Source organism: Martes martes, assembly GCF_963455335.1.
Source record: "Martes martes genome assembly, chromosome: 13".
Lineage (NCBI taxonomy): Eukaryota > Metazoa > Chordata > Mammalia > Carnivora > Mustelidae > Martes > Martes martes.
The window spans coordinates 39,800,862-39,815,234 of record NC_137901.1 but is presented as its reverse complement, the minus strand read 5'-3'; the positions used below and the strand labels follow the sequence as shown (position 1 = coordinate 39,815,234).

At 41.8% G+C, this 14,373-nt stretch overlaps 1 protein-coding gene across 2 annotated transcripts in view; it reads right to left on the bottom strand.

The window, feature by feature from the left end:
* Positions 1-10,762: 10,762 nt before the first annotated feature.
* Positions 10,763-14,373, bottom strand: part of GAREM1 (GRB2 associated regulator of MAPK1 subtype 1) — a 199,810-nt gene continuing 196,199 nt past the window's right edge. Inside the window, exon 6 of one of the 2 annotated variants that reach the window (XM_080822016.1) lies at positions 10,763-13,997. In XM_080822016.1, coding sequence (XP_080678142.1) covers positions 13,100-13,997 — 898 coding nt within the window. In that variant the 3' untranslated portion in view covers positions 10,763-13,099. The remainder of the gene's footprint in view (positions 13,998-14,373) is intronic. The other variant, XM_080822015.1, reaches the window with a different exon arrangement.

Here is a 14,373-nt window from a genome sequence, read left to right as displayed (position 1 = left end):
AGAAAGCACAAGTAGACAGAGCGGCAGACAGAGGGAGAGGGAGAAGCAGACTCCCCACTGAGCAGGGAGCCCAATGTGGGACTTGATCCCAGGACCCCGGGATCATGACCTGAGCCGAAGGCAGACGCTTAACCAACTGAGCCACCCAGGCGCCCCTTCTTTCTCATCTCTAAACAGGTTTAGTTCTATTTCAAAACAGAATTAAGTTTCATTTAACTCATTTAATTTCCATAAACGCTCTAGGAGGTAGCTGTTCCCTTTCCCATTTTGTAGGTAAGATAATGAGGCCAATGGTCACACTAATAATAAGGAGCAAAGCTCTGATCCAAATTCAGGACTAGGTGACTCCACAGGTGTAAACTTACCATCACTAGAGGGGCGCCTGGGTGTTTCAGTTGGTTAAGTGTCCGACTCTTGCTCTCAGCTCAGGCCGTGATCTCAGGGTCATGAGTTTGAGCTCTGCACTGGGCTCCATGCTGAGCACAGAGCCTACTTAAAAAAGAAAAAAAAAGAAATAAAGAAAAAGAAAAGAAAGAAAAAGAAACCCTCCTTTAGGATATAGGCTAGAAGCATGTGTGAGAATATAATCATGCCTCTATGGGTGGTGTATCAAAGCTTTCGCAGGGCATTTGGGTAGCTAAGGGTGCAGTCATGAAGAGGTCCGTTGTTCATTATTGGGTCTACTTCCTTATGGGTTTAGGCTGTGAGTCTTTGAGAGCGCATTTGTCTATTGCATGTGTGGGTGTATGTGTTTGTGTATTTACCTGCTGGACACCTGGGATTATAAGAAAGTACACCTGTAACTCATGCTGATGAAGCAGTCTATATACTGAAACTTTATGATGCTTCTGGGGAGAGGAAGGGCCAGAGAAGGACAGGAAATGCCCATATGCATATCTCAAGTGACAACTGTTTGCAGAGGTGGTGCCCACCAAGGCAGGAGGTGATGCGTAGCAGGAAGAGATCCAGTGGCCTTGGCGGGGCACGGTGCAGTGGCCCGGGCTGAGACTCAGACAGTGATTGAGTGCTGGTCAACCAGGGAGCAAATGAGACACACTTTCCCCTACACACACTGTGCATGTGTCTTAGGGGCATGCCAAAGGGTCAGAGGCTGGCTGATAAATATTTTTTTGATACTAAAAGTAATTTCAAACCAGACTTTAGCATTCTTATATCTGGTATTGAAAAGGCAAATTTTTACTGCTTGGGAAAGATAGTAGGCATTTCCCCCAAATTACTTCAATTAATGAACCCGTCCAATGCCACACCAGTCACACTTCCTTCTTCCGTTTGCCTATGAGATCAACCCCATCTCCAGTATTATTTGCCTCGTGGACCTCTTTGGCTGTGATAAGAACAGGCTTATGAAATCAAGTTAGACAATGTTTTAAAGCAGACTCACGAGCTACCTGGAGATAGAATAAGAAAGCATAAAAGGAATTCAGGGAAATGTGAAATTTGGGCTACGTCTGGCTAAAGATCTAAGATCTAAGAAGGTCCAGGAAAGGTGTGTGAGAAGAAACCCAGAATGGGGGAAGACAGAGTAGATGGGACTCTTTATTTCAGTGAACAGTAAGAACCGCAGTGGTCAGTGAGGAGAGCAGCTGAGCTAGGTGGGGAGATGAACAAGTCTGGCAGAGGGAGAATCCACAGCTTGGACCAGGGCTTCTGGACGTGATCATGGGTCCTGGATCCTGGTCTCCAGCAACCACTGCCCACTTTGCCCTTGATAATCCTCCTACCTCAAAATCCAGCCCTGACATGGGGGGACAGTCAGGAGGAGACAAAAACCCAAGGATGGAAGATGAATGCTCTAAAGATTGACACCATGGTAATACTAAAAATATAAACAGCACGTCTCTCAAAGAAGCCAGCAAGGGTTAAATAGTAGCATTTTTTTTTTCATCGAGCATTAATTCTGGTGAGACACACCTAATAGCTAACTGAGTAAGGAGAACATGTACCTCATTTTCCCATTCCATATTTCAAACTGTTCTTTTATAGTTAGTTATCTGTGAAAGATAAATGAGTTATCTCAACCTTCCAAATAACAAACTATCAATGATTAACTAATTCATGGATCCCAGTACTTTATGTTACTCTAATAGTGGAATCTCTACAGGTTGTCTTTTTCTTTCTTCCAGCACAAATGATTTCCACATCTTTCTGTCATCCAGGATAATTAGCATAGAGAGAAATCTCACTTCTTCAAAATGTGCCCCAGATGACTAGCGTACAATAGCGCTGAAGCCTTGGTGACAAGTCAAAGGCTGTTCTTATCACGGGGAAACTAGGAACTACACGAACAGTCTCAGGCCTGAGAAAGAATGTAATAGAAAATGGCCCAACTCAAAATTAATCACATGGAGGAATAGGTAAGCTTTTAAAAAACTGTGATGTCACTAGCTTACATAGCACAAAACCAAGTGGATGATTTAAGTTGCAAAATGAGGCAGAAAAGGAAGAACCCTGGACCGTACGATGTAGAAATGGGAACTTCTCCTCTGGAGATCTCTACATGTGTGAATAAATCGTGACAGTGTTTGAGGGTCTTTAAAGTCTTGTCCAGGACTCAGACTTTGAGTGGGTTCATGAGTAATCCTGGCTTAAGGATAGATCAGTCAGAGCACCTCTCTGGATTGCATTTGCAATCTAGCCTTTTTCAACTTTCGAAGGGGCCAGCTAGGATGTACATGAAGTACTGGCATCATTCTACGGTGTTCACTTAGATGAGACACCAAAAGTGAGAGCATCTGTGTGTAGGCCAGGGGTAATATAAAAAGAGACACAAAACCAGGAGAGCGGACCATTTTACAATGTGAAGAACAGTGTTTCTGTGACCTGTGCCCCAACTCCCAGAATGAAGCCATTGTCCCATGACCCCTTCATCGCCAATCACTGACATGTGGTAGAAACAGGTAAGTGTGGTTATATGAAAACTTGGACAATGATACTATTTCAAGATGGCAACCTAAACTCAAACTGAAAGTATTTCATTTATTTATTTAAAATTTTATTTTATTTTATTTTTTAAATTTTCTTATAAACATATAATGTATTATTAGTCCCAGGGGTACAGGTCTATGAATCGCCAGGTTTACACACTTCACAGCATTCACCATAGCACATACCCTCCCCAATGTCCATAACCCCACCACCCTCTCCCTACCCTCCTCCCCCTGGCCACTCTCAGTTTGTTTTGTGACATTAAGAGTCTCTTATGATTTCTCTCCCTCCTGATCCAATCTTGTCATTTATTCTTTTCCTACCCCCCCAACCCCCCACATTGCATCTCCACTTCCTCATATCAGGGAGATCATATGATAGTTGTCTTTCTCCGATTGACTTATTTCACTAAGCATAATACCCTCTAGTTCCATCCACGTCATCGCAAATGGCAAGATTTCATTTCTTTTGATGGCTGCATAGTATTCCATTGTATCTATATACCACATCTTCTTTATCCATTCATCCGTTGATGGACATCTGGGTTCTTTCCATAGTTTGGCTATTGTGGACATTGCTGCTATAAACATTCAGGTGCACGTGCCCCTTCAGATCACTACGTTTGTATCTTTAGGGTAAATACCCAGTAGTGCAATTGCTGGGTCATAGGGTAGCTCTATTTTCAACTTTTTGAGGAACCTCCATGCTGTTTTTCAGAGTGGTTGCACCAGCTTGCATCCCCACCAACAGTGTAGGAGGGTTCCCCTTTCTCTGCATCCTCGCCAGCATCTGTCATTTCCCGACTTGTTAATTTTAGCCATTCTGACTGGTGCGAGGTGGTATCTCATTGTGGTTTTGATTTGTATTTCCCTGATGCCGAGTGATGTGGAGCATTTTTTCATGTGTCTGTTGGCCATCTGGATGTCTTCTTTGCAGAAATGCCTGTTCATAAATTTTATTTTATTTTTTATTAAAGTATAGTTGACATACATGTTACATAGTGTCAGGCATACAACATACTGATTGTTAAGTCTATACTTTATGCTGTGCTCATGACAAGGGTGGCTACCATCTGTCACCATGCGTCACTGTTACAGTGTCCTTATGCTTTACCCTTCATCTCAGTGACCTATGCATTCCATAACTGGAAGCCCATACCTCCCACTCCCCTTCACCCATGTTGTCCATCCCTCCACACACCTTCCCTCTGGCAACCTGCACTTTGTTCTCTATTTATGTGTTTCTTTCTACTTTTTTGTTGTTTGTTCATTTGTTTTTTTTTAGATTCCACATATCAGTGAAATCATATAGTATCTGTCTTTCTCTGTCTTATTTCATTTAGCATAATACCCTCAAGGTCCATCCATGTTGTTGCAAACTGCAAGATCTCATTCTTTTTATGGCTGAGTAATATTCCATTATATATGTGCACGTGTGTATATATATGTGTGTGTGTACACACACATATTCATACATACATGCATACCATTTCTTTTTTATCCATTCTTCTATCAATGGACACTTAGGCTGCTTCTGTAATTTGGCTATTGTGAATAATGCTGCAAAAAACATAGGGGTGCATATATCTTTTTGAACTAGCATTTTTGTTTTTTTCAGATAAAAAACTGTAAATTCATCTCTTTTAAAGTTAAATTGAGAGACTTTTACCTTGTCAAAAACTGTGCTACTGAAAATAGTAAAAAGCACAGAGAATGAAGCATAAACATATTTAGGCAAGAGCTGAAGTTTGACATTTCTTTTGTTAATCTTTTCTTTATTTTTCCTTCTGGGACCGATTAGGTGGGTTCATGGTTTGACTAAGGTGAAGGAGGACTGGAGGAGATTTACTTTTTCAAAATCTTATCTTGGAAGTCAGCTTTAATGCAATGATACTTGCTAGATTTTGTTTCTGGTTGAGGGTTTTGCTGCTCAAAACCAACCAATGGAATTTAGAAAAGAAAAAAAGAAGAAGAAGTACAGCTTTTTTTTTTTTTTTTTTTAAACTCAAAAGTACCATTCAGTTTCAGAATTCCAGAAACTCGGAACCAAGAAAGGGACAAGGCATCTGACAGGTCAATTTTGCACTTTGAAAATTCCTGTATCTCTTCTGCAGTGGACATATGTCTAGGAACCAAGGGTAGGCCAGCCAAAATGTGCCACTTTAGCATACAATTATTCTAAATACTTAAGAGGCAGCTGGTGCAAGGATATCCAGACCCTCCTCTGTCCTCTGAAAGCAGGAAATATTTCTCCCATGAGAAAATTACCCTCCCTATGCCAGGAGAGAAAGAGACATCCTTATCACCAGAGTGAGAAATTTAGAACTAAGAAGACTATAAAGACTGTTACTTTTTACTAACTTACTGCCCCAATCCAAATTCTGTTTCGAATTCCCTACTAATTGATTCCTTACAGATTTATTATTGTCTCTTTGTCTAAAAAGTATAAAAACTGCCAGCCTTGATCATTTCTTTAGGTCTCAATTTCATTATTGGGCCTCCGTGTGCACATAATGAACGTTTGGTTCTTTCTTCTGTTAATCTTTTAAATTTAATTCTTAGTCCAGCTGGATGACTACGAAGGGTAGAGGAAGAATTTTTCCTTCCCTACATATGGCTTGGAAAATTGACAGTGCTCCACTTTCAAATGCCTTATCTTTTTTGAGCCACTTCTTTCTGTTTCCATGACTTCAGGATTCCAACGTGTTTGGCTAAGGAAAGTGGAAAACTGAATGAGGGGAAGATGGAGACCACCAACACAGGCCGAGCTTAATGTTTTCCTCCTTGCCTCACTGCTGTACTCCATCTGAGTTGACTGGAGTAAGCCTTGTGTAGTCGTTAGCTGGTTGGAAAAGCGCGACACCCTGCGGCCATGTTTAGAACTACCGTTGCTTCTCCACGTTGGTGTCTCCATCTATAAACTCTTCCAAGGGGCTGGCATGGCTAGATACAATGGGATGAAAGGTGTGTGTACTATGTGTAAGTTGTAGTTTGTTTGTTGACATTTTTTCATTTTATACCTGTCTCACTATCTCCATGGAGTCATTCCTTTTGATCAAAAAGCAAGAGACATGCTCAGAGCCTCCATTTTATAAGCAGGAGAGGTTTCTCTTGATTTCCAGCTAGCACTGGCTGTGTAGCATCAGTTCAAGATCTTAGAAGACAGAGAGCTTGGAGGACCAGGATAGGAAATTCTTTGTACTCAAAAACATTAATTTTATCTCTATGCCCAACATGGGGCTCAAACTCATAGGGCTTGGAAAAATGACAGTGCTCTACTATTGTATGCTCAACCAACTGAGCCAGCCAGGTGCTCCACCCAGGGGAAAAAAATATTATTTAAAAAAAAAAAGTCAAGGAAATTGGGAGACAATGTTGTAATACAATGAACATAATGGGGAATCAGGGAAATTTATTTCTAGCTCTGATTCTGTCACAAACCATATGCAGTCTGGGGGAAGTCATTTATCCTCCATGTGCTTCATTCCTATAAAGTAAAGAGGTTGGGGGTGTCTGGCTGGCTTAGTTAGTAAAGCCTGTAACTCTTGATCTTGGGGTCGTGAGTTTCAGCCCCATGTTGGGTGTAGAGATACTTAAAATAAACAAAGTTAAGAGATTGGACCAGACCATTTTAAGGTTCCCTCTGGCTTTAAACTTCTGTGATCCGTCCATGGATTTTCTATGCCCTGCACTAAGCACACAGAAACTGTTTATTTCCTTTTTCTTTATCTTTTCATCCTTCCCTCCCTCCTTCCTTCCCCCCCTCCGCCTTCCTTCTCTTCTTTCCTTCCTCTCTCTCTCTCTCCCTTCCCTTCTTTCTTTTAAAGATGCCATCTTTAAGTAATCTCTATACCCAAATGGGGCTCGAACCCTCAACACTGAGATCAAGAGCCCAACTTCCACCACCTGAGCCAGCCAGGCACCCGACTCCTTAAGATTTTCACCCGTCATTGCCGGTAGTCCTAAAATCGTGGCTTGGTCACTCTACCATATCTACTACTCAATTGCTTGTGTCTTCTAGAACCAATATTTCACTCAGTTGATGGGCACACACTGATCTTAGTTTGTTATACATCCATTAAAGAGTTGAAGTCATTGGCTTAATTAAACTGAAGAAAATGAATTCATTGGCAAATGATGTAAACAGTCTGGGACCTCTAAACAACTTCATATCTTGCCCTCTTTTAAAAAAGTCTACTCAGGGGGTACCTGAGTGGCTCAGTGGGTTAAAGCCTCTGCCTTCAGCTCAGTTCATGATCCTAGCGTCCTGGGATCCAGCCCCACATCAGACTCTCTGCTCTGCTGGGAGCCTGCTTTCTCCTCTCTCTCTGCCTTGCCTCTCTGCCTACTTGTGATCTCTGTTTGTCAAATAAATAAATTAAATCTTAAAAAAAAAAAAAAAGAAGAAATTTCTATTAAAAAGTCTACTCAGAAGTCTTAGGATTGATACAAGTTTCATTTGTCTTTTTTTTTTTTTTTTAACTTTATTGTTATTTGATTTTGAGGGCACAAAGCCTGGCCACCAGCAGGAATGTGATGGTATTCATGCTGTCATTCAGGAGAACTCCAAATAGCATCTACTTTTGAAGACACAACAATGGAGACTTAAGCCCTGATATGAAGAGCTTGTAGCTTACAAAAGGACCAAGATATGCACAGGAAGCTGTCAGCACAAAGTGAAATCTAATTGGCTTTGGGGGATGGTACTGGTAAATCCAGAAGGAAGTGTATGAGTCAGCTAAGCAAGGAGGACCTGGGAAAATTCATTTCAAGTGAAATGAGAATTTATCCAGTACTTAATCATTCTTTTCAATGATTTGGCTTTGTCTATCTCAAGATATTTGACTCTAACCCAACTTATTTCTGAACTCAAATTTGCTTTGCAATTTTTCAGTTTGGGGGAGTCATATGTCCTAGTGTCCATCTGACGTTAAGTACTCCTAGGACCTTGAGATAGATCCTTGCATGTTTTAGCCAACCCCATTCTACAGGGTCAACCCTAGATTTCCTTCTAGTGCATATCCCCAAAATCCAGAGAAGTGGCCACCTATGGATTTAGTCACAAGTTTTATCCCTGTGAAATAGGATGGAGGGTTGACTTCTTGAATAGATGATTTGAGAATGCTGTCTAGTAAAAGTCAGGAAGACTGCACGATTGTGAAGCTGTTGGGGGTGGTTCCTGTTGGAGGCCCAGGACGTGGGTTCCTTCTGTCCTCTCAGCCCTTTTGACCCTCCCCCAAAGCCTCTCCATAAAATGGTCTGAAGCTATTTCATGCTATTTCGAGTAAGATGGAAGCTCTCCTAAGCAACCCCCACGTGCCATTTGCCAGCTTCTCTGTAAAACTCACTGGTGGATGTTGTAGCAAGCTGAAGACTCAGGACTTTCTCTAGTACCCACCTCTAGTACTCACCGCTTACACTGCCTGTAATTACATAAACTCAACCAGATAGAAACCCCAAAGTGAGGAATGTGTATTGTTTCTTTCCCACACAAACATGGACTTTTTTTTTTTTTTCTTTTTTCTTAAAGCTCACCTGTATTTGTCTTTTGTTCTAACTCCTGACCACACAGGTACTGGGTTTTCTTTGAATGCCGTCCGGGTGACCTGGTTCCCAGCTTCTTCTTTGTTCGATAGCCATTGTCTTCTATCTCTTAGTGTGGAATGGGCTTGTGGCATTAAAATTCTTTTCAGACGCCTTCTCATCTCCTTCATGAGGATGGGGAAGAAAGTTCTAGAAAACTATGCACTAGGTCCGACTCACTGAGGAACTGCAAGAGGAGCAACTTTTAAATTTTCTTTATTTATAGACATTTTGGAACCATTTAAATCAACAACGAATTTTTTTTAGACATAACATACTATGTTTATCTTGAGGTACACATTGGGCCCATTAGATAATGCTCTGGAAAGTAATATAACCATTAACTGGTAGTTAACTCCCCCCTCCACCCCGGTTTTCCAAGCAAAAAACCTATAAAGACAGTTACAAAATTCTTTGAAAAGAATATACCCTTTCCATTTAAATCAAGGAACACTCCCCCAATTTTTAATTAATTGACTTGAAGTTTCAGGCTTAGCTTAAACAGCATTTTAAATGGAACTTAATACGAAAATGGGAGAAGAGGCTGATAGCTAAGAAACGATCTGAGCCCGACTATATGAGATTGTAAACAAAGGAAATTTGTAATCTGATAAGCTCATTACAAAATTCATAGCCTAAAAATTAGACAGAGCAGCAAAATTACATAAGATATTTGTACACAGTTTTAACTGAAATCACGTTTACCCCTTGTTTCTGGTTTTCACAACGAGATAAATTTTAAAACACCAAGTTTTAAAGACTAAACTGCAATGTGACTGGACAAGAAGGGGCCATGAGAATTCCACAACATGACAACCCCACAGCATAAAAAATCCTACTTTCCGTCATTTGCACTCTGGACATTTTCCTCTTCTTGCCTTAGCAGCCCGTTGCCTTTATTTACTAGATAAAGAGTGGGCATTGACAGAAGGGTCATAGTTTCTGAAAGTCTTGTGTGTCCAACAGCAAATGTAACTTTTCTGGGGGAATGATGTTGAAATTTCCTCTAAATGGTTCAAGAGGTACTTTGGAGATCTGTTTTGTTTTGCAGTTGGTTATTCACAATGTTAATTTTATGCTCTTTAGACATGATGAGTAGTGACTTGTTACACCAAGTGTTTGGAAAATGAAGGACCCTCTCTCCATCCACATCCACTCCCTGAACTTCTCAAGGAGTGGTATGGATAGTGGGCAGGTGGTTCTGGAATGTGAGCAGAGGGTGTTTATGCCTGTGTCTGAAAACAGTCGGAATGGATTGTCATAACAGTTTCCCGTAAGATTGTTTTATTTCTACATGAGACAAGAATAAACACGGCAATTTAGTCGAATGGGCAGCTTGCTGCAACTTCATAAACTTGAATGGTATATGTGGGTTGAAAGAGTATAAATGTAAATTTCACAGTTCATAAAGTTGAGCAGCTCAACTTCAAAGAGAACATGCCGGCGTTTACAAGGTCCTGAGAAAGAACCAGTCTGGGAGTGTGTGAGTTCTCCCTTGCAGCGTGAGGCAGGTTCATATTCTACACTTAAGCTGCTTGGTTTGGCTTACTGCTGATTTTCTCTTCTGATGGGGGCCATGAATTTAAACCGCAAGAAGGGTCCTGTTTAGACAGACACTTTCCACCAAGCCCCACGGTCACTGCACTGACCGCAGGGAACCTGCCAGATATTGCTCAGTCTTGACCTGGTTGGTTAGAAAAAGTTCTGCTTCTGGGGATCGTTATAACATCGTTTCTCCCTGCGAAACTGCAGCTCTCTGAAGGGAAAGGCCGTTTCCTCCCGACCCCCGCTCTGTGGTTCTTGCCGTGATTCTCTCTGCCTATGTGTGCCGTGTCTAGTCAGGGTGCCAAGGTCCTCTACAGACAAGTGTTCAGCTCAGGAATGGCAACTACATCTATCTGTGCCTTTAGAGACGCCAGAAGATAGTTACCACAGTTAAACATTCCCAATCAGTAAAAGAGAACATTAGCCAGTGGGAGTCCGAGATACTTTCTGCCTCCAACATAGTCCAAGTTTTCACGATCACATGGTGTTGATTTTTTTTACCCCTTTCACAGAGGCTGCCATTTCTTCCATCTGTGGATTCTTTAAAGACAGAACACACTTAACTCTCCATATACCCAACGGCCCAGAAGATTTCACGTCTCTCTTACACATATGCAGTCTCAGCAACTGTGATTTTAAATATAAACATTATGAGCTCCAAGAGGGCTTTTTTTTTTTTTTTTCCCAGCATTGTCGAGTCATACTAGCACAGTGCCTCTCAATAAAAGGTGCTCAACAAATCTGAATACGTGACCCAAAGGGCCTAGCGCCCGCCCCCAAGGAGTCTCTACATTGTCACCAATACAAACTTGATATAAACATGCCCGGACGAAAACCAGAAACTATTTGTGTCGAGGTTTTGCAAAGAAGAAAAAAAAAAAAAAAGGGAAGGAGAAACCCACGAAGAGTCAGCTGTTCATGGGGGGGCAGCCTTCAAAATAAACCCAAACCCACTGTATTCCCCCCGCCTGAATTCGAGAATTGTGTCCAAGGGTCAGGTGCTTAAAAGCAGATTCAGCAAGGATTTGCTAGAGAAAAAAAAAAAAAGTGCAGCGTTTCAACTGCATCCTGTCTGTTTTTATTTTAAGAGAAAGTGCTGATAGGTTAATATTGCTAGAGAAATGGTTGTTCACACAGAAGGATGTTTTCTAAACATGAAAGTCACTGAGGGCAGGTCTCATGTCATGTGAGCGCAGGACTGGAAACTTCCATATGGATTTTTTGGCTACTTCTGAAGGGGCACTTCAGTTCTCTTTATGGGATACATTTTACCTAGAGTGTTTACATTTTGGGAGATGTGTTAAGGGAGGGAAGACATGCTTAAAAAAAGATTTAGGATGGAAAATGAGAAGAGGTGTCAGTTCACCTCAATTCTAAATCAGGAGATGGACTGAGAGCATCGTTAATGTCAAGAAATAAAGCCATATTGCATACTGCATGTTGTGTTACCATGGGTCTTGTCTTTCCCTTTGTGTATTTATTTTGGTGAGCAGGAAGAGTGGGTAAGAAGACAGAAGCCAATCCTGCAAGTCATAGTGACACCCAGTTGGCTGACGTCAGTCACAGATGTCTGTGAATCAGGCTGGGGGGAGGCAGGGCTAGTTGCTGGCGACTTGCTCGGAGAACTAGAACTTTTCTAAAATTTACATTCCTCCAAAAAGTCAACAAGGATGATGAGGCCATTATATTTTGGACTATTTAATCACATTTGGCAAGAACTGTCAGAATAATGTCCTGGAATTCTTGGAATAAAATTATGGTAATAATGTGTTTTCTTTGGAAGAGACGGAAGAAGAGGTTTATGAACGAAACAAGTGTACTTACTGATACTTTATAAAAATTTACTCAAAAGATGAAGGTCCTAAGTCTGATTTCTGAGCTCTCCTGAAGCACAAGCATGAGGATACCTAACACGCTCTGAGAAACACTCTTTAGACCTCTCGCTGTTAGACACCAGGAAAAAAAATGACCCTCAAACTGGAGATGGATTACCCCCTGACAAGAAACTATCATTTTCCCAGACATCGGCATGCAAGTATTATTATAAGCAAACCACCGCCCTTGGGCTTACAATCAAATTTAATTCTTTAATACAGACCCTCTACTGATTTCTTCCAGGCTTTCCACGATGAAGCGGAGTCAGACTGAGCTTGAGGGGAAGGGTTCTGAGAATCTTTGGAATCACTCTGTCCACTCTTCCTAAAATAGTCAACTTAGTTAACGGCCCCAAACCCAAATCTTTGAAAGTGAACAGATGTTATCTAAAATATCAGACTAATGATGTTTAAAACATACGTGTGTATTGGGTATACATATATGCACATATATGTATATTTTCAGGGTTTTTTTTTCCCCCACTGCTCAATAAAATCAGCAGTAGTTATAGATAAATTATTGTGGTCATGATTTGTATTATTTCATATATCCTCTATCAACACATGACTTTTGGAAAATGTCTCTTGATGAAAAGATCCCCACCAAGCATATAACAAACAGTAAAGTATCATTTCATATCACTAACATTTTCAGGCACAAGAGTAAAACGATTAGCACTGAGCAATCCAAACGACAGAGCACAGGACAGTTAATTGTCTAAAGTCGATTCCCCCAAAGGAGAGAACTGTTGTTCAAAAAGTGTTTTTTTGTTTGTTTGCTTTTTAAGTTTTGTTTGTTTATTTTGATTCTTACAGTTTTCAGCTTTGGCTATTTTGTAATAAATATCATACCTTCTCGCATAAACCTCCTTGGGTGAGAATTACTTCTCTGCACATGCCTTTTGTCTTTTAGCAGCTGTTGAGTGTTGAGTGATGTACAAGGCACACCTCTAAGTGTTCTGTACAGCATTTTTATTGATGTACAAAATAGCCTGTTCACCATTCAAAAACGTAATCTGCATAGTAAGAGTTTCTCTTATCCCTATTTACAGAGAAGGTTTTTAGTGCAAAAAACATGGAATTGTGTCCCAGCCCACCCCTTCTAGCACACACATTTGTTCGTTTTGTTCAATGCTAGCTGGGGTTATTTGGCTATATTTTGGGCCTCCAGCCATTAATGAATTGCATTATCTTCTTCACCTGCAGTTTGCTCAATTTGAAATCCTCCGAGAGGATTTCTTCGGTCAGCTGAACGAGCAAATTCCCATCGATCTTCTCAGTAACGAAGAATGATATGACATCCTCAGACAAACCGATAAACCGTAACGACTTGGCCACTTCTTCTATGGAGAGTCCCGACAGGTCAGCGGGCGGCTGCCACGGGGAGCCATCGCCGCAGGACCTGGGGGCCAGCTGGAGGTGGAGCGGAGATGCGAAAGGGTAGGCGACAGAGAAGATGTCCTGCATGCCCTTCTTAACAAAGTACTGGTCCTCAGAGAGGTCCGGGGACCCAGACGTGGGGTCTTCTTCAGCACCATCAATTTTCAGAGGCAAAGGAGAAGCGTCCGAGGCGGTTTTCTCTTCCACTGGTTTGGGGGCCCTGGGGGGTAAGGCAGGGCACGAAATACTCTGCTTGGTCGTGTCAGCAGCCAGAATTTTCTCGTCTGTGCTCTCCACAGAGTAGCTGGCTGATTTGGGACAGGCGGAGATGCTGCCGCTGAATTCTGAAGTGATGGAGCCGGGGGGACTGGCCGAGAGCTCAAGGCCATCCAAATCAAAGGGTGCCGGGCAGTTTCTCTTTGGTGTGCCTGGCGTCTTCTGTCTGGGGTAACTGTAGCTCCTGCTGGGACCCAGCAGAAAGTCACTCCTGGTCTGGCTCTCCGCTGCTCCCGAGTAATGGTTGGGCCAGGAGAGCCTAGAGGAGAGCGTGTCAGCAGAAGGACTTCCCATCGGGGACCTGAGGTCCACGGAATCCGTCTTCACACGGTTACAGGGATAGCAGGACACGGGAGCGCTTTCGGGAGGACTTGTGTCGCTTTTAGGAACGCTGCTTAAGAGCAAACACAGAAAGGGAGGTGAGTCAAAAGGAAAAGCCAAATATCGAGCCGACCCTTATCCCCCAGACGTCACTTCTGAGCAGAAAAGGACAGCTAGGAAGGAAAATACAGTATTTCTTATCATGAATTCGATCAAGCACCTGCCAACTTCACCGGGTTTTTAAAAAAGTCTGTAAGTTACCAAAACACACCGATAATTACACAGATTTGTGAATTATAATGATTTAAAAGGATACAGTAGAGGTGGCAAATATATAATTTTTTTTTTTAACTAACAAGAAAATCACTGTGAGTAGGGTACCTGGATCTTTATGATGAGAAAAATTCTCAAGCCATGTTGAGGCTTACCCCCAACAGGTCATACGAATG